This window comes from Grampus griseus, assembly GCF_964374135.1.
Source record: "Grampus griseus genome assembly, chromosome: 3".
Taxonomy (NCBI): domain Eukaryota; kingdom Metazoa; phylum Chordata; class Mammalia; order Artiodactyla; family Delphinidae; genus Grampus; species Grampus griseus.
The window spans coordinates 167,572,354-167,593,690 of record NC_139019.1 but is presented as its reverse complement, the minus strand read 5'-3'; the positions used below and the strand labels follow the sequence as shown (position 1 = coordinate 167,593,690).

At 55.4% G+C, this 21,337-nt stretch overlaps 2 protein-coding genes across 6 annotated transcripts; one reads left to right on the top strand and one right to left on the bottom strand.

Annotated features, from left to right (window-relative positions):
• The first annotated feature begins 1,248 nt into the window (after nucleotides 1-1,248).
• On the top strand, nucleotides 1,249-9,866 carry TRIP10 (thyroid hormone receptor interactor 10). 4 transcript variants are annotated; one of them, XM_082652597.1, is made up of 16 exons: nucleotides 1,335-1,377; nucleotides 1,538-1,588; nucleotides 2,550-2,665; nucleotides 2,750-2,806; nucleotides 3,672-3,819; nucleotides 3,896-3,958; nucleotides 4,162-4,266; nucleotides 4,353-4,481; nucleotides 5,094-5,240; nucleotides 5,360-5,554; nucleotides 6,602-6,769; nucleotides 7,033-7,142; nucleotides 8,652-8,784; nucleotides 9,000-9,142; nucleotides 9,222-9,343; nucleotides 9,454-9,866. In XM_082652597.1, exons 1-16 carry the CDS (start codon nucleotides 1,354-1,356, stop codon nucleotides 9,600-9,602), a joined length of 1,860 nt encoding a protein of 619 aa, XP_082508723.1. In that variant the 5' UTR covers nucleotides 1,335-1,353; the 3' UTR covers nucleotides 9,603-9,866. The 4 variants fall into 4 exon arrangements, with proteins under 4 accessions (XP_082508724.1, XP_082508726.1, XP_082508723.1 ...); XM_082652598.1 differs by lacking the exon at nucleotides 1,538-1,588 and having other exon boundaries at nucleotides 1,249-1,377; XM_082652599.1 differs by lacking the exon at nucleotides 6,602-6,769 and having other exon boundaries at nucleotides 1,339-1,377.
• An 847-nt stretch (nucleotides 9,867-10,713) lies between these two features.
• SH2D3A (SH2 domain containing 3A) lies at nucleotides 10,714-20,843 on the bottom strand. 2 transcript variants are annotated; one of them, XM_082651914.1, is made up of 11 exons: nucleotides 20,762-20,843; nucleotides 19,532-19,779; nucleotides 17,713-17,849; nucleotides 15,753-16,102; nucleotides 15,307-15,383; nucleotides 13,326-13,798; nucleotides 13,077-13,192; nucleotides 12,746-12,920; nucleotides 12,546-12,657; nucleotides 11,827-12,012; nucleotides 10,714-10,993 (listed from the first exon to the last, which is right to left on the bottom strand). In XM_082651914.1, the coding sequence occupies exons 3-11, from the start codon at nucleotides 17,779-17,781 to the stop codon at nucleotides 10,833-10,835; spliced, it is 1,719 nt and encodes a 572-aa protein (XP_082508040.1). In that variant the 5' UTR covers nucleotides 17,782-17,849; nucleotides 19,532-19,779; nucleotides 20,762-20,843; the 3' UTR covers nucleotides 10,714-10,832. The 2 variants fall into 2 exon arrangements, with proteins under 2 accessions (XP_082508040.1, XP_082508041.1); XM_082651915.1 differs by lacking the exon at nucleotides 19,532-19,779 and having other exon boundaries at nucleotides 20,762-20,791.
• Between the last annotated feature and the right edge of the window lie 494 nt (nucleotides 20,844-21,337).

Genomic DNA, 21,337 nt, shown 5'->3' with positions numbered 1-21,337 from the left:
CCCAGGCCTTCGACTGGGTGGCTGACCCCTCTGCTAAGCCTCCTATCCCAGTCAGACTCCATCCCAACTGTGGTGCCAACCTGGGATGAATCCCAGCTTCATTTAGAGGCTGAGACCCTACTCCCAGGCTGAGCCACTGAGTTCCAGACCCCAGGCTGAATTCCTGATTCGATCTGATCCTCTAACCTCCGGAGCACGTCTACTTTGTAATTTGAAGTTTTCTAACTCAGAAGCCACCAGCAGGTGGGGCCAGGTCCTCGCAGAGCCATCTGTCCCAGTGTGGGCTCCTGGAGCGATCCTCCTGGGCGCCTCGGTTTTGTGTACTGGGAGCCTGCGGGCTCAGAGCCTAACTTGTACCCGGGGGCCCGGAGCCCCCAGCCCCAGCAGGGCGACTGTCACCTCTGTAGCCAAAGAGAAAGCACCAGAAGAGGGAGAGGATGAAGGAGGTTGCTACTAGGATCTCTCTCCCCTTTCATCCCAGTGCCTCAAAGGGATTAACAACGTGTGAACAGACTTTTATGACAGGGACGACAGACTTCCAAGCCCCAGGGTTCTAGGGGCGTCGGGGGTGGAGTCGGAATCCCAGGGTCGGTGCAGACAATTAAAACTGATTGTGCCTTAATGGATGCAACTGGAAAATGGGCAAGTGCAGGCTCGAACTGGACGGGAGCCGGGGAAAGGCCTGGGCCCGGCGCCCCAAGGACAGCTCGTCCTTAGTTTCCAGGCGCAGATTTGGGGAAGGAGGCAGGATGCGGTGGGGGCGCTAATGGACCAGGCCTTGGTGGAGGCGCGTCCTGGACAGGATCGAAGTCCTCCCATCCGCCCTGTGGCCGGAGGGACCAGACCATTAGTGGGACGAACGTAGACGTCTGGAGCCGGGCCGGCCCGCAAGAGCGAGGTGACCTCAGCTTCTCCCTGCGATGGGGTGGGGGAAGAACCTCTTGGGTTGGGGTTTTAGTGTCTTGGCCCTTTAATGAATGGTTGAAAGGAAAAAGGAAAGGAAAAACAATCCAGGGCGGGTTAGGTGTGGGGAGGACAAGAGGGTCCTAAGGGATTTGGAAAATGGGTGGGGGTCCTTTAAGGAGTCTGTCCAGTGGCTTCGGGCGGCAACGTTCCTTTAAGAGGGGGCGGGGCGTCTGTGGGGCCCCGCCTCCTGGGGTGTGCCTCACCTTTAGGGGGCTGCGCCGGAGCTCCGCGCGGGCGGGGGCGTGGCAGAGCCTATGGGGCGTGGCAGAGCCTGGAGTGGGCGGGGCATTAACGGGGCGGGGCCGGGCTCAGCGCCCTGGCTGAGTCTCCCGGCGGCGGGCGGTGGGGACCGGGTGCGGCGGCGGCGTTGGCATCGGCGGGAGCAGCATGGATTGGGGCACCGAACTGTGGGTGAGTCCGATCCGCCCGGCTCCAAGTTCCTCCCTTCCTGGGGTCCAGACCCCCGCTTTGCCCCTGCAGTACCCTAGAGGGGTCTCTGCGCTTTCCCTTCCACCGACCCCTTGGAATCCCCGCTTTCCGCCCTCATTCGGAGTTTCCTAGGGCGTTTCAGGACGCCCGGGAGCGGAGGGCGACCCTGCCGGAGCGGCGTAGGGAAACTGAGGTACGGGGTTCATAGTGAGGAGGGCAAAAGAAGTCCTGGGACCAGGCCGGAGCGGCCGGGAGAGGTCACCTATTTTGAGCGCCCTGACTGGGCCGGCGGCTTATCTTACGGCCCCTGGGCCCCTGCCCGCCCTCCGCCTGTCCGACTGGGGCGGGGGAGGGGACCCTCTGGCCACTATCAACCCCACGTGGGACCTGGAAGTACAGACCGCCCTCACGTTGCCTATAATCAACAACCAGGGGCTTGGGACCCTGTAGGGGGAAGGGGGCTGCGAGGTTCGGCCTCAGCCCCCTCCCCCAGCCCGCCCTAGGCACTGGGAGGGGCCGCCACCTGACCGCCTCGAACCTGTGCCCTGGAAGTCCCAGAAATTTTCCCCTTTCCTAGCCGGGACCTCTGACCCCTCCTCTTTCTGGGGACGGTGGCACTCCTCGGTTCCTGGGTGTCCCAGGGTAACTAGATCGCCCCCCACACCAATGCTGGGATTTCTTTTGGAGGCGCAGTGGAATCAGTGAGGGAAACTGAGTCACCCTTCGGGGCACCCGGGGAAGCATGGCAACCGGGGGAACCTGGTGCCCACCCTCTGGCCATTCAGAGGCCCCCCAGGCTGCAGGGAACCCTGCGCCTCTGGCCCTGACTCACGCCGGGCCGGCCGGATTTTCTGGAATCTGGGGGGGATTAGGGGAGCTGGGGCAGGGGGAGTGGCCGTGTCCCATTCCACACCTCTCTTGGACGTCGGGAGAGGGGACCCTGTAGTCCAGCTGGGGCCCCGCCCCTGTTCCCTGGCCCTTCCCGGGAAGGGGAGGGGGTTCCCGCGGGTTTCCTGCCTCCCCCCGCGCCGCTCCGGGGCGCGGCCGGGAAACCACGCCTTCTTGGAGCTTGGAGCCTGGAGGCTCCCCTGCCGCTTGGTCGGAGGCTGTGGGGTCCCAAGGTCTTGACCCCAGTCCTCCCAATGCCCCGCTAGGATCAGTTTGAGGTGCTCGAGCGGCACACGCAGTGGGGTCTGGACCTGTTGGACAGATACGTGAAGTTCGTGAAAGAGCGGACGGAGGTGGAGCAGGCTTATGCAAAGCAGCTGCGGTGAGACCCTAGGGTGGCCTCGCCCTGGGGTTAGGGGGAGCGGTTGGAGGGCTGGGGGCTCAGCCTTCCTGCCTCTCTCCGTAGGAGCCTGGTGAAAAAATATATGCCTAAAAGACCTGGCAAAGATGACCCAGAATCCAAGTAAGAATGAAGAGGGGATTGATGCAGGGCTAGATTTGGGAGGGCAGGGGGTATGGGAGCCACTTCTTCTCCCTCAAGCTGGGCCACCCAAACAGACCCCTCACTTCTCACTCCAGTTCCACCTAGAGGTATGAGCTTGGATGCAGAAACCGTATTACCTGTGTTGGAATTCTAAATCCACTACTTTCCAGCCAAACTGCTTCCGCCAGTTGACTCAAGTTCTCCGCCTCTATTTTCCTCGCCTGTTAAATGGGAGAGGCTCCAACAGTTACTAAATGAATGACTCTGGGCAAGTGACTTAAGTTTTATGCCTCTGTTTTCCTCTCCTGTGAATTGGGGATGATGATGATGTCCTTGTAGGGGCTCATGTGAAGATTAAGATAACGTGTTTAAACAATGCCCAGACCATTTCACTTTATTCCAGGTCCCCAGGTCCAGAATCCAAAAAGCTCTAGAAATCAAAAGTTCTTTTGGTCACTTGTTTGGAGGCAACCTCCGACCTGAACTGACTTGATGTTTATTACGTTCATTGCGGTCTTGGTTTTTATCCCACTTAGCGTGGACATTAATATTTCTCCTTGCAAAAACATTTATAGTATTTGGTTACAGGATGCTGCCGCTGACACCACTAGGGTGATGCAAAAAGGTGGCGTAAGCATCATATCCCGTTTCTAAAACCCCCCAAATTCTGAGAATTGTGAGTCCTTTGTCCCCCCCAAGGGTTGGGGATGCAGACCAGAATACATCATTGCTTCTGGGGTGAATGTCTTGGGGCTCACATTTTCTCATACAGAGGTGGGTCCTGGGGCATGTGGCTCCTGGGGACCCTGACCCTCAGCCCCTGTCCCCCTCCACCGCATCCCAGGTTCAGCCAGCAACAGTCATTTGTGCAGATTCTCCAGGAGGTGAATGATTTTGCGGGCCAGCGGGAGCTGGTGGCCGAGAACCTCAGTGTCCACGTGTGTCTCGAGCTGGCCAAGTACTCACAGGAGATGAAACAGGAGAGAAAGATGGTGGGTGATCCCCTCTCTGGGATTTCCCAAGGGCCCCTGAAACCAGGGTGAGCCTTATCACCCCTTCTTTCCATAGCACTTCCAAGAAGGCCGTCGGGCCCAGCAGCAGCTGGAAAGTGGCTTCAAGCAGCTAGAGAATGTGAGTTTGTGGGTGTGGAGAAGCGTGGCTCTGGCCCCGAGCAGCTGGGTGAGGGTTGCCAATCCACAGAGGTATCCTGTTTGGCCAGGACGCCACCTCTGCTGTGGGTTTCCAGCCCCGACCCCCATTTGCTGGGTGACTTCCCACCAGTCCGTGAAACTTTGGTTGGTGGCTCCTTCATTCTGGTTCTGTCCCCAACACAGAGTAAGCGTAAGTTTGAGCGGGACTGCCGGGAGGCTGAGAAGGCAGCTCAGACGGCCGAGCGGCTGGACCAGGATATCAATGCCACCAAGGCTGATGTGGAGAAGGTGCCTGTGGGGTCTGAGACACGCTTGGGGGTCAGGGTTGGGCAAGGCTGGAACTGGGCCATGACCCCCACCTCGATATTCCTCAGGCCAAGCAACAGGCCCACCTTCGGAGTCACATGGCAGAAGAAAGCAAAAATGAATATGCAGCCCAACTACAGCGCTTCAACCGAGACCAGGCTCACTTCTATTTTTCCCAGATGCCCCAGATCTTTAATGTAAGTGCTCCACACCCCCAGCCCCACCTTGCCCCTGAAACCTCAGAGTTAACCAACTCCTACACATTTGTCAAAACCCTGGCTGTAATGCCCTCATCTCTAAATTGAGAAGGAATTAGAAACAAATAGTCAAAGTGTGCTCCGCTTTTACTCAAGCTGTTCTTTCTGCCAGATTTGTCTTTCTTTCCTTTTGCAACTCCTGCTTATTCTTCCAGGCCCCAACTCTAACAACACCTCTGAAAGATCTCGAATTTCCCCTCTTCTGTTTCAGCCTTGTACTCTGCTCTCTGTCCCAGCCCTGGGACTGGCAGTATTGGTGCTGGGTCTGCTTTTTCTTGAAATCCCTGGCTTCACCTCCTTTGAGAAGCCTTTCCTGACTCCCTAGGCAAGGGGAGGGGAGGTCCTCAAATTCTCCTCTGAAATCTCCCTGGCCTCCTGTTTCTTCCCTGACCACACTGAGCTGGAAGTCTCTGTGTTCGATTCTGTGTTTCCCTGCCAGACTGGGCTTGGGGCTGGGGCCAGTGTGGGTCTCCATCATGCTCGTGTAGTGAATCACTCTGCCACCGGCCCTTCCATCAGCACCCCTGAGACCCCACACCCCTGTCCCCGCAGAAGCTGCAGGACATGGACGAGCGGCGGGCCACCCACCTGGGGGCTGGGTACAGGCTCCTGTCCGAGGCTGAGCTGCAGGTGGTACCCATCATCGCCAAGTGTTTGGAGGGCATGAAGGTGGCCGCGGATGCTGTGGATGCCAAGAACGTGGGTGCCTGGTCCCAGTGGACCACAGGGGCGGGGGGGTGGGAGAGGGCAGGAAGAGAAGCCCAAAGGCTAGGCACCCAGTCTTTCCCCTGACTGCCCCTCACCATCCCCTCCCCCAGGACTCCCAGGTCCTAATCGAGCTGCACAAGTCAGGCTTTGCCCGCCCGGGCGACGTGGAATTTGAAGACTTCAGCCAGCCCATGAACCGCGTGCCCTCGGACAGCAGCCTGGGCACCCCCTCAGATGGACGGCCTGAGCTCCGAGGCCCCGGCCGCAGCCGAGCTAAGCGCTGGCCCTTCAGCAAGAGGAACAAGGTGGGGGCCGGGGCCCTTGGGGTGGAGGGGATGGGTGTGAGTGGAGACAGCAGGGGCCCCCACTGAGTCAGCCCCAGCCGCCGGAACGCTGAGTCCTGGGCAGGAATTTTTCTCTTGGCTGCTGGCCCGGGCTGGAGGGAAGGAAGGCGGCCGGGCAATTGGCCTGGGAGTCCCCTGAGGCTGGGGAGTGGGGGGCAAGGAGGGGGGCCTGTGGCGTCTGTCTGCTGCTTCTCAGGATGCTGGGAGAAGAACTGCTTTGGGTATTCAGGGCTGGGTGAGGGATTGGGACACCAGCCCTAGGGACTCCCCCCTGGGTCACTCCAATCCTCCGGTGCATCTCTGGGCGCCCCACCCTTAGGCTGGTTTTTCTCGGGATCTTTAGCTTTCAGTGTCAGGCACATACCTGGACACCCTTGGCTTCTTACACCTTTGACAATCCCCATGCCCCTAGTTTATACCTTTTGACTCCTGTTTTATACTTCGGATCCCTCTTGGTGTATACTTCGATACCCTTCTTCAGTTTATACGTACCGTCCCCCAGCTTAAAGCCCAGCTGTAACCCTTTTGGTATTTCATGCCTTTGACCCTTCTCTCAGTTTGCCCTTGACGTCTGTGGCCCCATATTTGTCTGAGACCTTGATTCCTGCATGCTTCTCCCTCCATCTTCTAGACTGTGAGCCCAGAAAGCTGGGGAGGGGGACAAGAAACATGGGCTTCCCTGTACCCCCAGTCTCCATTCTAGAAACTGGACATAGGATGCGAGGGAGGTGGAGGGTGGGGGAGGGGTCTGGCCTTCTGGCTCACAATCTAATTAATGCCCTCCTGCCACCTCCCAGATTTTTGTGTTGCTCTCTGCATGCATTTTCTGTGTGTGTGATTGTGCATCTTGAGTTGTGGTTTTCTTACTTTTTTTTTTCTTTTCTTTTCTCCATTTGGTTTTTTTCCCCTTTTTCTTTATTGCATCCATTGTCCTTCCGTTCATCCGTCCTTGTTCTCTACGTCCTCCTGCCCCTCCTGACCCATGTCCTCCCTGGCCCCTGCTGGTAGCCGCGCCCTCCACCCCTCTCCCCCCTGGGGGGCCCCCTGCCCTCGGCATTACCTAACGGACCCCCGTCCCCCCGCTCCGGCCTCGACCCCTTGGCCATACTGAGTGAGATCAGTAAGTCAGTCAAACCGCGGCTAGCATCCTTCCGCAGCCTTCGAGGCAGCCGTGGGGTAAGTGAGGCCTCCGGGGGAGGAGGAGTGGGCGGCCCCAGCCTGCCCAGCGGCCGGGTGGCGGGACCCTGGGCTCGCTTCCTGCCGCCGGCTGGGCCCCCTCCTTCCACGGCCCCACCTGGACCTGCTTTGCTCTGTGCATGGCCTTGCCCCCCAAGAACCTTGGGTGGGGAGGAAGGTGGACTTGGTGTGTCTTAGTCATGTCTTAGACCCTGGAAGCTCAGACTCTGTGTTCCCGAGCTCAGCCTTCTTCCACCTTGCAGACAGTGGTGACCGAGGATTTCAGCCACTTGCCCCCGGAGCAGCAGAGAAAGCGGCTTCAGCAGCAGCTGGAAGAACGGAACCGTGAACTACAGAAGGAGATCGACCAGAGGTAAGGTGAGGGGGTGGGCAGGTAAGGAACAAGGTGAAATAATAAATGAATTACATTGAAATGATACTCGAAGATCTCCTCCCCGACAAATTCCAGGCCCTGGTGGGTTTCTAGGTGATTCCTACCACACTTAAAAGAAATGGTGACTTCCCATCTTACATAAGTCATTCCAACAAACAGAAGAAGAGCGAAAGCTGCCAGCTCATTTAGGAGGCTGGTGGAATCTCAGTTCCAAAATTGGGTTAGCAAGAATTCAAGAAGGTAAAATTATGGACTTATTTAATTAACTTATGATCTTAGATTGCAAAATCCTCGCCAAGCAAGTCCAATGGCATATTAAAAAAAAAAAAAATCACGCGGTGGTGGTGATCACTCAGCCACATGAATGAATTTAATGCCACTGAACCATACACTTAAAAATAGCTCAAATGGGAAATTTTATATTATGTATATTTTACTGCAGTTAAAAAAAAAAAAAGACCACAAAAAAATCATGATCACTCGGGTGTTATCCCAGTAATGCAAAGATGGTTCAATATCAAAACATCTATCCGTCTCACTTACTTCATTAATTGGCTAAAAGAAAAAGAAGCATATGGTTATTCATTTAATAACTCAAAGCACTTAACATATTAACGATAAAGAAACCTGCCAGATTAAAAAAAGAAAATCTTTACTCATTCTTTCCAAGCAACAAGATTCTCTTCCCAGTCCTCTTACATAATAAGAATGACGTTTGCCACTTGTGGACAGACAGCCAAATGATGTTTTGCCGTTTGCACAGAACTTCTTGTACAAAAGCGGCTTTTATTGGTGTAAAGTTCCATTCGAGAACTCTATCATTCCTGAGTTTTTATCGTGGGGGGATTATGGGTGCATGCTCTGGAGTCCAGGCGGACTGGCCTTGAATTCTAGTTGTTTCCAGTTTCCTCACCTGTCATGTGCATCAGGTACTAGGACTGGAAAGAAGTTGAACCCAGGTTTGACATAGTCCAGAGGACCATGCTTGTAACCATTACATGGAGGAAGTAGGGACAGGGGACTAATGATAGTAATACTTAGCGTTTAGAGAGTGTTGCTGTATGCCAGGCACCATTCTAAACCCCTTACGTGCATCATTAGAATTCCCGTTTTCCTGAGAGATTGTGAGTAGAGGTAGGACCCTGACTGTCCTGTTTAGTGCTATATCTCTAATGCCTAGGACAGGTTCCTGGTATGTAGTATGCACTCAATATATATCTGAATACATAAAGGCACTGTTCTCATCTTCACAACAACTCCCAGGAGATATATAGACGTAGCTATATAGATCCCATTATTCTCTTTTTCAGACAAGCACACTGAGACACAGTTTCAGTAACTTAACCCAAACTCACATAACTAAGAAATGCCCACCCTGGGATTTGAACCCAAGCTATGAAGCACTGGCTGAGCTCCCTGAAGCAAAGCCCACATTTTTTGTTTGTTAAATCACATGGGATTCTTTCTCCTCCGTCTGTCTCACCCTAGGGAGGCCTTGAAGAAAATGAAGGATGTATATGAGAAGACACCCCAGATGGGGGACCCGGCCAGCTTGGAACCCCGGATCACAGAAACCCTGAACAACATCGAACGTCTGAAATTGGAAGTACAGAAGTATGAGGTCAGGGAAGACCCTGGGGAGGGGCGGGGCCGGCAGGCCTGGCTGAGTCACTTCTTGGGGGAGGGAGGGGGACAGGGAGGTATTGGGGGGGCTGCTTCAGCTGTTTCTCATCACTGCCTTGGGTGTGCATGGGTGATCTCAGGAAACCTCCAGGCCAGAGTGGGCTGACCCCAGAGCCTGGCCCTGGAGCTGACTGTGCGGTCCCCTCCTCTCAGGCTTGGCTGGCAGAAGCCGAGAGCCGGGTCCTAAGCAACCGGGGGGACACCCTGGGCCGGCACACTCGGCCTCCAGACCCCCCAGCCAGCGCCCCACCAGACAGCAGCAGCAACAGCAACAACGGATCACAGGATAAGGAGAGGTGAGCAGGGAGGCCGGTGTGGGTCTGTCCCCGGACCCCGGGTGAGCCTGTCTTCACCTGCTTTGCCTTCTCCAACCAGCTCTGAAGAGCCCCCGTCCGAGGAGGGTCAGGATGCTCCCATCTACACGGAGTTCGATGAAGATTTTGAGGAGGAGCCTGCATCCCCCATAGGTCACTGTGTGGCCATCTACCATTTTGAAGGTAAGGACAGCCTGGGTGGCGCATCGGTGGCTTTGGGGGCGGTCTTTGGGGCTGGGTTCTGTTGAGATCCGCCTCCAGCAGACCTGAGCCCACTGCCGCCCCCGTGACAGGGTCCAGCGAGGGCACCATCTCCATGGCCGAGGGCGAGGACCTCAGTCTCATGGAAGAAGATAAAGGCGACGGCTGGACCCGGGTCAGGCGGAAACAGGGAGGTGAGGGCTACGTGCCCACCTCCTACCTCCGTGTCACACTCAACTGAACCCTGCCAGAGGCGGGAAGAGGGGGGCTGTTGGCTGCTGCTTCTGGGCCACGGGGGGTGCCCCAGGACCTACGCACTTTATTTCTTCCCCCGTGGCTTCAGCTGAGACCTGTGTAACCTGCTGCCCCCAGCCCCACCCCCCACTCCTCACTCCACATGGACCCGCTGTGCCTTCTACCATCGATGTACATACTCATGTTTCGAATCTTTTCTTCCTGCCGCTCGGCTGGGGCCGTTTTGTTTTATATAAAAAAATGATGGGAAGCTCCTGTAGTCTGTGCCTTATTGGGAGACTTGGATACCGGGTTGGATATCAAATACCACCCTCCTTAAGGGCCACACAGGGAACGAGGAAGGGGAAGCGAACTTGGGGACACCATAGACAAACCCCGCCCCTTCTTAGCAGTTGGGTGCTTGTGTCTCTGACTCTAGTAGGGAGGAGGGTGCCAGACATCACCCGTTTGGTGTTCACTGCAGCTCACCAAGGACAGGTAGCACCTGTTGAGTGCCTACTGTGTGCCAGGCATTCTTCACCTATGAACTCATTCAAACGTTGAGCTTTCATCCCCACCATAACCCCTAGAAAGTACACGGCCCCACTTTTACGTTGAAGGCCAGCACAGAGAAGTCAAGTGATCTAGTAGAAGTCACACAGCTTTTTTTTTTTTTTTTTTTTTTTTTTTTGCGGTATGTGGGCCTCTCACTGTTGTGGCCTCTCCCGCTGTGGAGCACAGGCTCCAGATGTGCAGGCTCAACGGCCATGGCTCACGGGCCCTGCCGCTCCGCGGCATGTGGGATCCTCCCGGACTGGGGTACAAACCCGTGTCCCCTGCATCGGCAGGCGGACTCTCAACCACTGCGCCAGCAGGGAAGCCCAGTCACACAGCTTTTAAAACATATTTGAACTCAGGCCTCTTACAGATCTGCAAGTTCTCTTTAACATTAAAAGCCACACGTTCACCCTTTGTGGGATATGCGAGGGGGCATGTGGGAGAGGGCGTCCAGAGCCTCCAGACATCTGGGTCTTCTAGTGTGGGGAGGAGGCTGCCCTCCGCCAGGATCAGTGTGCCTTTTTAGGGCACAGGGTGGGTTCTTGCAAACCAGGTCCCCTCCTGTGAGGCAGGGTGCAGGTCCCCACTGCATTTGGCTGTGTGAGGAAGCTTGGGCGGCTTCCTTGGTCTCCATGGAAGCCTTGGTATCCCAGCGTGAAGATGGGGGCGGTCAGTGCTCTCAATGGTCAGGCTCCAGGCGCTGCGACAGGACGGTGAGGACGCGCTGGAACTTCTCAAGACGTGTGGCCCACGGCGCCCCAGCTCCTTGGCTCCCCCAGAGCAGCCTCCTCAAGAAACCAGTGGTCAGGGCCTCTCTCAGCTCCGGGTGGGGCCGGAATCCTGGGGGCGGGGCCAGGTGGGGCTGGGGGCAGGGCCCAGGCAACTGCCTTGCCCCTCCCACAACTGCCTTGTTCCCTCGGGACTTTGACCCCGGAGGGACTCAGCCTGAGATTACCTGGACATCTGGGTAGGGTTAGCCGGGAGGGGGCTCCTGAGTCTGCAGCAGTGGGGGTGGGGTGGCTGAGGGGCTCGGTGGGTGTACCGGGGCAGTCTGTTCCTGGGGCGAGATCCTGGGGGACCCACTTTAGGGGTTGTGCCTGGAGATGGAGCCACGCCCGAGGGTGGGATTTGGGGTCCGGGCCGTCCTTCGCGACAAACTTGGGGGGGGAGGAGGTTGGCCCATGTTGGAGGGACAGGGGGGCTAAGGTCACCAGTGAAGGCAGGGACGACCCAGGTCGGGGATCCTGGAGGCTGGTCTGCCCCAGGGCAGGAGAGGGGTGTGGCTCTGAGCTCTGCGGGGGCGCCGTTCTATTCTACCAGGTTGAAGGTCTGAGTCATTTAGGAGGGAGCTGGGCATTCTTGGTGGCGGATCGAGGGATCGAGATCCTCTAGGCGCAGGGCCTTGCCAGGTGGAAGAGTGGGAGTTGGGCCCTGTGGGCGTGGCTCTGGGGGGCTGGGCCGCCCTTTGGGGGCAGTGTTTCCGTCTACACTGCAGGTTGCGGCGCGTGTTAGGGTGAGAACCCCGTGGGGCCGGGCCGTCCCAGTTTGGGTGGGGCTCTGGGAGGCGTGGTGGGAGGCTCTAGTCCCTGGCCCGGTGGGTTTGGGGGCACCGAGTTGGAGCACGAGGGGTGTTCTGGGACCCTCTGGCAACCCGGCGCAGAGGAGGCGCTCACCTCGCAGGCGCCGAGCCGCCGCCTCGCGGAATCTGGGCGCGTCCCGGGCCAGCAGACGCGCCCGGTGCAGGGTGCGCAGCAGCCGCTCGCAGCTCTCGTCCAGGGGCCCGGGGAGTTCCTCGCCCTCCAGCAGGCGCACCGCGGGCGCCACGTGCGGCAACGCCACCTCCCCCGGGTCGCAGGGTCCTGTTGGGGGAAGGGTCTGGGCTGGGCTACGGGCAGCGGGCGGGTCCTAGGGTGAAGGGGTGCGACATACATTGGGCCGAGGCACCCTAGGACAAAGCAATGGTTGGGGTCTGGGTCAGAAACAGAGGCTTGAGCCTGGCCCAGAGCAGGACCGGGGAGTGGCCTAGGGCAGGGGCGGAGCCTGGGACAGAGTGAGGGCGGGGCCTAGGGATTAGTTCCCGACCGAGACTCGCACAGAGGGCGGGGGTTAGGGCGAGGAGGGCGGAGCCTTGCTTAAGGGGCGGAGCCTAGGACCGAAACAACGGGCGGAATGTAAGGCCAAGGTGGAGCCTAAGACAGAAGGAAGGGGCGGGGTTTGGCACGAGACCCAGAGGCCAGAGCCTAGCATAGAGCTGGATGTGAATCAGGGGCCGGGCCTAGGGCAGGGGGCGTGGCTTAGGAGAGAAGCAGGGGCGGGGACCTAAGACCCGGGCGGGGCTTAGGACCGGATTGGGATTCCGCTTAGTTACCACTCATCGAAAGATGCTACTCACCGGCGCCCTCATCCAGCGCCCGCATCAGTGGCTTCAGCTCCTGCTCGAAGGCCAGCGCAGCCTCGGTGTGGCTCCTTCGCAGCTGGCGCCACGTGCGTTCCAACCGCGACACCTGGAGGAAGAGAGCTGAGCCCGCCTCCCCTCCACTTTTTCCCATCACTTGCTCTCTGGCCTCCTCCCCATCCCCGCTTCCTACGCACCTGGGGCATGAGCAAGGCGCCCATGACCGCGGCCAGTCCGGGCAGGTCTCCCGCCGCCCCTGGCCGCAGCGCCAGGGCCAGCTCCACCAGGCCCCTCAGGGCGGCGGCGCGCTCCTCCAGCGGCCCTGCGCAGCCCAGCACTGCCAGCGCCCCCGCCAGTGCCAGCGTCTCGAGCCTGTGGAGGCGGAAGGCAAGGGTCTGGGGGCAGTGGGGAGGTTTGCAATGCGGGGGTGAGGAGGGACAGTCGGTGGCATTGCCCATGCCCCACCTCCCTAGGGGACCGTGAATGGGGAGATTTGGAGACCCTAGGGATTCCAGGTGGCTGGCTCACCTCTCCAGCAGTTCCAACCTCAAGCGATGCCCATGGGGAAGTGTGAGCAGTTCCAGACCAGAGGCGACCCCCATGGCGCCCCGCTGAGCCTTGGTCACTCCCAGGAGGCCAGTCGCCTGGCGATGGGGGGCCAGGGTAAGAGTAGAGAAGTCAAGGGAGCAGGGTGAGTATACAGATGTGAGGTGGGGTTGGCCCTTGTCCTGGCTTCAGCCCCTGCCTGGGGAGGAAAAACCTCTGGAGGTGACCCACCTGGCAATCCACCAATAGCAGGTGGAGAGCGGTGCTCCCAGGATGGTGCTCCAGGAACAGGCCATGGAGAGTATGCAGGACTTCAGTTTCCAGAGGCCGATTCTGGGAGCCCAGCAGGCAGAAGGGATTGTCAGGTGGGCAGAAAGAGACCTCTGCCTGCGGTCTTGCAAAACATCCGTCCTCCTCCTCAGCCTCCCACCATGGTGCCTCTGGCTCTGGGCAGCTGTGGCCAGCAGGTGTTCCCTGGACCCTGGGCACTCGGGGCACCAGCTCACAGTACGTTGGGGGGCATCCAGAGGCATCAGGCAGCATCAGTGAGGATGTTCGAGGTGGCTTGGTTGGTGCCTTGGCATGAAGCTGCCCATCAGAGGCCCTGAGGCTGTCAGCAATGGACCCCAGGGGAACGGGCACCTTTAGCAACACGGAGTCACTACCTGTCCGAGGCAGGGCAGATGCAGGCATAGTGGAAGCTCCTGGGTGTCATACAAGAGGGGGTGAAAGAGGTACACAGAGAAGATAGCTGGGAGGGGTCAGTGGCTTCATGGGCTACTAACCTCCTGGTTCATCCACTCATTCAGCCAATAACCAGGTATCCCAGCCTATCTTGGTGCGGCTTTGAAATTGAACAACTTCACCAACATCGATGCTACACACTTACCAATGGTTTGAAAACGAACTTTCTCTGACACGTATGTAGTTTTGCAATCTTTGAATACTACATTGCAAGTTTGAATTCTTTGTTTTTGCCCCTCTGATTGAAGATGGTAAGCCCTGACTGTATGAAATTAAAATGAAAAATGTCATTCAAAATTCACAAAGCTACATAAGCATCAAAGAAACTGAATTTATCAAAATTTCAAATGATGTCTTCTGTTAAGTTTGTGGCATATTTACTTCTGAGGTTATTGGAACTTAAAACTGCACCCAGACTTTTGGGAGACTCTGTATTTACTAAGCATTTAAGTCGACCCTGTTATAGCGGCTCAAAACCTCCCCACGGTTCCCAGCTCGCTCTGAATAAGGGCCAAAGTCCTCATATTAGTCCAAGAAGCCCTCACAGTTTGAGCCCAATCTCTCGTGACTTCCCCCTCACTCCCAGTGTTTCTGCTACACTCACCTCCTTTTGGTTCAGTGAACAGTTCAAACTCTTGTTCTGGCCCCAGGACCTTTGCAATGGCTGTTCCCTCTGCCTGGGTCATTCTCATCCAATTATCCACATCGTTCCCTCCTTCATCTCCTTCAAATCTTTCTCCATGGGACCTTTCCTAACTACTACTTAAAATTGTAATACTCATTACCATTCGCATACTCCTTACTGTGTCCTGCTTTTAATTTTTAACCCAAAGCATACGTAATTGACTCATTTTTGTTGTTCATGGCCCTTCTTCCTCTAGTAGGATGTTGGCTCCACTTGAGCAGGGATCTTTGTCTTTCTTGTTCATTGACATATCTCAGCACTTAGCAGAGCGTCTGGCACACAATGAGGGCTCATGTTGAATTGGGGGGGGGTGTGGACAGGGCAGTCAGGGTATAAGGGAGACTCCTCCTTTATGTAGGATGGTCAGGATCAGCTGCTTTGAAGAACTCACATTAGATGAGAAGGAGTCAGCCAGGTAAAGATTAGGGAATGGGCTTTCCAATGGTGAGAACAGCAAATGCAAAGGCCCTGAGGCAGGAACAAATTTGGAAGGTTCCACCAACTGAAAGGAAGACTATGTGGCCAGAGTGAGTACGGGATGTGAGAGGAATTATTAGAGAGGTCAGCCGTGGTTAGAGAACAGAGGGCTTCTTGGAATCATCATAAACCCACATTTTTAAGCACCTACAAAGTTCCTTAGTCCTGTGTTTTTTCGTCACCATGACAACATTGAGAGCATCACCATCTCTTTTTTCCAGGAGGTTAAGTCACCTGCCAAAGTTCACTTGGGTAGTGAGTGGCAGAGCAATCTCTGAGCTATGTATTGTCCTGGAAGACCCTTACCTGAACCAGGGTGGTCTTCTGTTGGCTGCCCCATATGCTCCAAGCCTGCGGGCTGACTGTCACTCCGCTTCCTAGCCCTGGGGACAGAGATGGGGGAGATGTGTTGTCCTACTCTGCGCAGAGCAGCCCCCATCAACACCCGTAAAACCTTACATCCCATCATTCGGAACCAGTGGATCGCAACCAGGGTGCCTGATACCCCCAGGGGACACTTGGCCATGTCAGGAGACATTTTTGGTCGTCACAACTAGGGGGATGACGTACAGAGGATTCTACTGGCATCTAGTAGATAGAGGCCAGGGACGCTGCTGAACATCCTACAATGCACAGAACGGCCCCCCACAGCCAAGAATAATCTGGCCGCCAATGTCACTAGTGGACAGTGCCGAGGTGGAGGACCCTGGGGGGTGTTGGGTGTCGTCAGGGAGGTTGGGAGCCTGTGGTACCTGAGTGGCTCTGTCCAAGCCGGGCCGTCTGGGAGGGTGTCTTCACTAAAGCTGCGTCGAATAGGTCCTTGCCGCGTCACTGGCCTGGATGCCACAGCTCCCGTGGCCTGGGACAGTGTACGCTGGCCGGTCACATAGCTGCGAACCAGGGCAGGCAGGCTTGGGAAACGCTCATCCTCCAGCTGAAAGAGGGCTGTGGGCCGGCCTGGCCGGGGGCGCAGGGCCACACGGAACACCTCGAAGTGTAGGACTGAGCCCCGCCAACGGCAGGAGATCACAGGGTGGCCCCCACGGGACTTAGATGCACGAACTAAGAAGTCACCATCTTGCTGGAGGAGGGCCTCAGCCTTCTGGGGATGGAGGACAGGGGCAAGGGGTTTAGGCATAAGCCTGTATCAGTAGTTAATGATGACTCCCCACCCACTCAAAAAAAACCCAGAGACTGGATACCATTGTGTCAGACCATTTCTTCTTTTTTCATAGGCATACCTCTGGACTACATTTCCCAGGCTCCCTTGCAGTTAGCTGTCATGTGACAAGATCTGGCCAATGGTATGAGGGCAGAAGGGCTGTGGGGAATGTCCCGACCTGACCAGTAAAATTCTCCTGTACAATCCTACAGGTTCTGTCCTGTCAGTTGATGTCTCCAAAGCCCTAGGGGATGGCGAAGACACAGGATGGAAAGGGCTTGGGTCTGACTCATTTTGGAGCTCTGCATCCCCTCAGGTTGTGACATGAACTAGCCCTTAAATTTTTTTTTTCTAATATTTATTTAGGCTGCACCGCGTCTTAGTTGCGGCATGCGGGATCTTTAGCTGTGGTATGTGACTCTTAGTTGCAGCACGTGGACCCTTAGTTGCAGCATGCATGTGGGATCTAGTTCCTCGACCAGGGGATCAGACCTGGGTCCCCTGCATTGGGAGTGTGGAGTCTTGCCCACTGGGAGTGCAGAGTCTTCCCTGGACCACCAGGGAAGTCACACCCTTAAATGTTGATCAAGTCTGGCTGGTGACATCTTGGGAATGTTTTTTACAGCCACTAGCCAGCACTGACTTATGCAACTTCCAACCCAAGGACATGCACTGAGCTTGCTATGCAAATGTGGCTTCCAGAAAAGCCATTCACTGGGTCCTTCCAAACAGACTGTGGCCTTTAAATCAACCTTTAAAATAATGGTCAGGCAGTCTTATGCCAGCCATGGTGGCTGGTGTGAAAACAGGGGCTGAGGGCCACAACATTGCAGAGGGGAAAAGTGGAGCTGGTGATGGGGGCTGGGGACTGGACAGTATGCACAATGGGCACATGTATAGCCCTTGTTATTTGCCAGGCACTGTTTTAGTTGTAAAATGTATGAACTCACTTCATCCTTTACCAAGGTTAAGAGGTAGGTACTATTATGCCCATTTTACAGATGGGGAAACTGAGGCCCAGAGATATCGAATATCTTGCCCTAGTTCACACCCAATGTGAGTTGTAGGGATGGGACTTGAACCCAGGCTGTCTGGTGCTAAGTGTGGTGTTTTAACCACTAAGCTACACTGCCTCTCATGATTTGATTGGATACCCCAGGTCCTGGAACTCCTGAAGGTGACCCCTAAGTTGGAGATGAGGGTGAGGAACTTTGGATTGAGAGGGAGATGGGCCCCTGGCGGCCACGGGTGGCCTGGGATCCAGAGAGAGAAAGCAGAGCCAAGGGGTGGTTTGAGGGGTCATTAGGACCCTCTTCAATCCCCAACACCATCCTCAACACCTTCCCAAAGGAAGTGATAATTTAAATATAAGAAGTGACATGCCACACCAACGAAGCTTCAAGACAGTCCCCAGCCCTTGAGCCACTCTTTCCGATAGACCTTGACCCTAAGCCCCTCATCTGGGATCCAGGAGTACCCAGTAAGTCAAAGGTCAAAGGGGTGAGACTCCCCATCAGACGGTCCTGAGGTCCTGCAGGAGGCAGCGGTACCTGGCGGGACAGTGGGCCGTGGTACCAGGGTTGGCCAGCAAAGTCCTCTCCATCCTGTGGCACCTGCATGGAGCTCTCAGGGGTAGAGGCTGCAGGGGCTGTGCTTTGTACTTCCAAAAGGCCCCAGTCTTCCTCATCTGTAAAATGGGAATAGTTACTCCTGAATCCTGAGCATCCGGCTCAGCCCTTCCATGTTCCTCATGGTTCTGAAGACAGCAGCCCATATCTTATTGAACCTTAAAATGCAACTCTCTCTGTATATGCATATATAAAAATATATATTGTATTTTAATATAAAGTATATCTTTACATAAATTATATATAATATATTAAAATATTTTAATGTATACTATATAATATTTTAATATAGAATATTTATATTTAAAATATATAAATATAATTATATATAAATATTTATATTTAAAATATATAAACATTTTTGTATAACTATTTATATATTTATACTTTAAGTTAAAGATGTTACCCATAGTCCGATTATATATCTTAATTATAAATTATATCTGAATTATATTTGAGATATATATATATATATCAGATTAAAATCTGGCTATGAGTAACTTTAATTTAGAATAGGCTGTGATTTCATGGAAAGAGTCATGCCTTCACTGGGATTCTTGCAAAGGGAAAAGACCTCTGCATTGCTTTCAAATGTAATGCAGTTTTTTTATGCAGATGACATACTGCTACGTTTTGGCGAAATTTAACTAACAAATTCACTCAAACCAACATTCATGGGGCACCCACTGTGTGCCAGATGCCCCTTCTCGGCACTAGAGACCTAGCAGTGAACAAAACAGACCAGAATTCCTGTCCTTAGGGATGTTCTAGTAGGGAAGACAGGGATTGGAAAAAGAAGTAACTAGATGAGGAAGTATAGGATAGATCCGAGAGACCTAAACAAGAAACTGAAACCAGGGATGGGGTATGAAGATTCAAGGGGTGGAGTTAAGATTTTTCCATAGGGTGGCCCGGGAAGGTCTCTGTTGGTGAACACTGGGAGGATTTTGAGGGAGCAAGCCAGGTGGTTCTTGGGGTGAAAGAAATTGTAGGCTGGGGAGAATTTAATTTACTAAAGTCCATAGCATCTCAGCCACCTATATGCATACTCAAAGATTCTTAGATTGTACAGAAATCTAACCCATAGGTGCCTTTCCAATGTAAGGCCACTTTTTCTTTTTTTTTTTGCGGTACACGGGCCTCTCACTGTTGTGGCCTCTCCCGTTGCGGAGCACAGGCTCCGGATGCGCAGGCTCAGCGGCCATGGCTCACGGGCCCAGCCGCTCCGCGGCATGTGGAATCTTCCCAGACCGGGGCATGAACCCGCGTCCCCTGCATTGGCAGGCGGACTCGCAACCACTGCGCCACCAGGGAAGCCCCATGTAATGCCATTTTTAAGGACATGAAAGGGTCATATTTTTGTAGACTTGTCAGCAAATAAGCATTTGCAGATTTTCATATTTTGGAGCAGATCCATTTCCTTATTACTGCAGTCAAATTTAGGTCTCAGATGCTTTAGGACATGTTAATCATGGCGCAGGCCTCAGGCCCCGGTGTGTCTCAAGTGTCTGGTGGAAAAAACTGCCCTGGATGGGAGGGAAGCAAGCGGTTTGCTTTTTGCTTCCCCTGCCCCCAAGATCTTCTGGGCCTGGCGGGGTCTGCAGGGAAATAGCACCCGGATTCTTATGACCTGAGTCAGCTGGGCTGAGGGCCTGAAAGGGTCAGGAAGTTCCCAGACTGACCCTAGGTGGCTTAAGGGGCGGGGGAGCTGAGCAGAGTGCTGTCTCCCGGTGCCACATACCTGAAAGCCAGGTGTGTCTCCTGGATACCTGAGCACTTCCTGTTTGTCACCTGGGCCAGGCCCAGCCTTGGTCTTAAGAGTCCCCGGACTCCAGCTTCCTCTGTCTTAAGTGCCCCTTAGTGGGTGTGGTGGTGCGTTGCTGACAAGGCTCTGATTAGTTCAGGGGGAGCTCAGAGTGGGCACAGGTCAGCCACAGGCCAATTAAGTCATCCACCTGCCCTGCGTCCTTTGGAATAATTTCTGGATATCTGGGCAGAAGAGAGAGGAACAGGGCAGAGTCAGGAGAGGGGGTGGGTGAGAGGCAAGCTTGGCGAAAGGAGGAAGGGGATTATTCATGCTCTGTTGGCCACATACACATACACACATGTGCAGGAGGGCAGCCACCTGCACAGAGACACAGGGACACAGGTGGACGCGGAGCCTCAAACTTGAGCAAACATTGACTGGTTGAATGCTTACTGCGTGCCAGGCTCTGTTCTAGACCCTGGAGAAACAGTGATGAATGAGACCAAGGCCCTTCCGGTGGGCAAGACACAAAACAAATAAGCGCAGGATGAATGAAGAAGGTAATATCTAAGGGTGAACAATGAAGGTGATAAAACAGGGAAATGTCAAGGAGGCTGGCTGGGGCAGGCCACCTTAAACAGGTAGTCAGGAGGCTCTCTCCCACCAGGTGACGTAGGAGCTGAGACCTCAGTAGAGGGGAGACAGTGATGCAAAGATGTGGAGAAAGAGCAGTCCAGGTGGGGATACGGCAAGTGCAAAGGCCTGGAGCTTGCTTTTTACATCTTACATCATCAGGGAGGCTGGTGGGGCTGCATGCTGTGAGCCAGGAGTGAAGTGGAGAGCAGTAAGATAGGCAGAGACGATGCAGGAACTGGTGGACCTCGAATTTTCATCTCAGTGGGGTGGAAGGGCAGCTTCGGGACGGGACGGGTTTGAAGTGAGGGAGGGGCACGATCTGGTCTGTGGTTTAAAAACACCGTTCAGGCAAAAGTGGAAGCAGGGAGGCTTTCCGTGTTGCACAGAAAACACGCTTGGAGGAGGACGCCCAGGTACACGGACACGCGTGATACACAGCGTCCCAGTCAGGCGACCCCTTTTACGTTCGCGGACGCACGTGGACAGACACCCAGATCCTCCCTGAGAGCTGGTGGCCCCACCTGGAAAAGAGAACTCCCTGCCCCAGTAATCTCCCGGTCCTGGATCTGCCTGGGGCCCCTCACTCACCTGGGCCGGGACCCGCGGAGCTCCCAAGAACCTGGGGCCTGGCGGAAGCCTGAGGCTCTGCGGCTCCCGACCCCTCCCTCCCCGCCCCAGCCAAGTCCAGCCTTCACCCGCCGCGCCCGAGGGGAACCGAGCCCCAACACCTGGTCCCTCCCATTTAAACCCCGCCCCTCCAGGCCCCGCCCCTTCTCCAACCGTAACCTCCGGGCTCTCACCCCGCCCCCTTGTTCTCGCCCCGCCCCCTTAGAAACTTTGTTTTCGCTAACCACGCCCCCTTCAGATAAAACCTTCTTCCCGTAGACCACGCCCCCTTGGGAAACTCCGTTCCTACTAGTGGACCCCGCCCCCTTAAATTTGCCCCCGCCCTTCTCGGGCTGACCACGCCCACTCATCTCCTCACTCCTCTTTTAGTTCCGCCCCTTAGAGCCAGGCCCCTCGATTCCGCTTAGGGCCTCCGGCTGGTCCTAAGCATCCCTGGCCCCTTGGGAAGGGGCAAGGCGGTGTCTCCTAAGCCCCTCAGTGTTCCGGGCAGGGGCGGGGCGGTCCCTACGGGCTCTCTCGCCTGGCAGGGAGTGGTGG

Coding starts and splice junctions, on each gene's coding strand:
- TRIP10 (XM_082652597.1), top strand. CDS start 1,354: ATGGATTGGGGCACCGAACTGTGG. Junction 2,666..2,749: donor GCTTATGCAAAGCAGCTGCG/GTGAGACCCTAG, acceptor CTCTCTCCGTAG/GAGCCTGGTGAAAAAATATA. Junction 4,482..5,093: donor AGATGCCCCAGATCTTTAAT/GTAAGTGCTCCA, acceptor CTGTCCCCGCAG/AAGCTGCAGGACATGGACGA.
- SH2D3A (XM_082651914.1), bottom strand. CDS start 17,781: ATGCAGGTGCCACAGGATGGAGAGGACTTTGCTGGCCAACCCTGGTAC. Junction 15,384..15,752: donor GCTTGGACAGAGCCACTCAG/GTACCACAGGCT, acceptor CTCTGTCCCCAG/GGCTAGGAAGCGGAGTGACA. Junction 13,799..15,306: donor AGAAGACCACCCTGGTTCAG/GTAAGGGTCTTC, acceptor TATGACACCCAG/GAGCTTCCACTATGCCTGCA.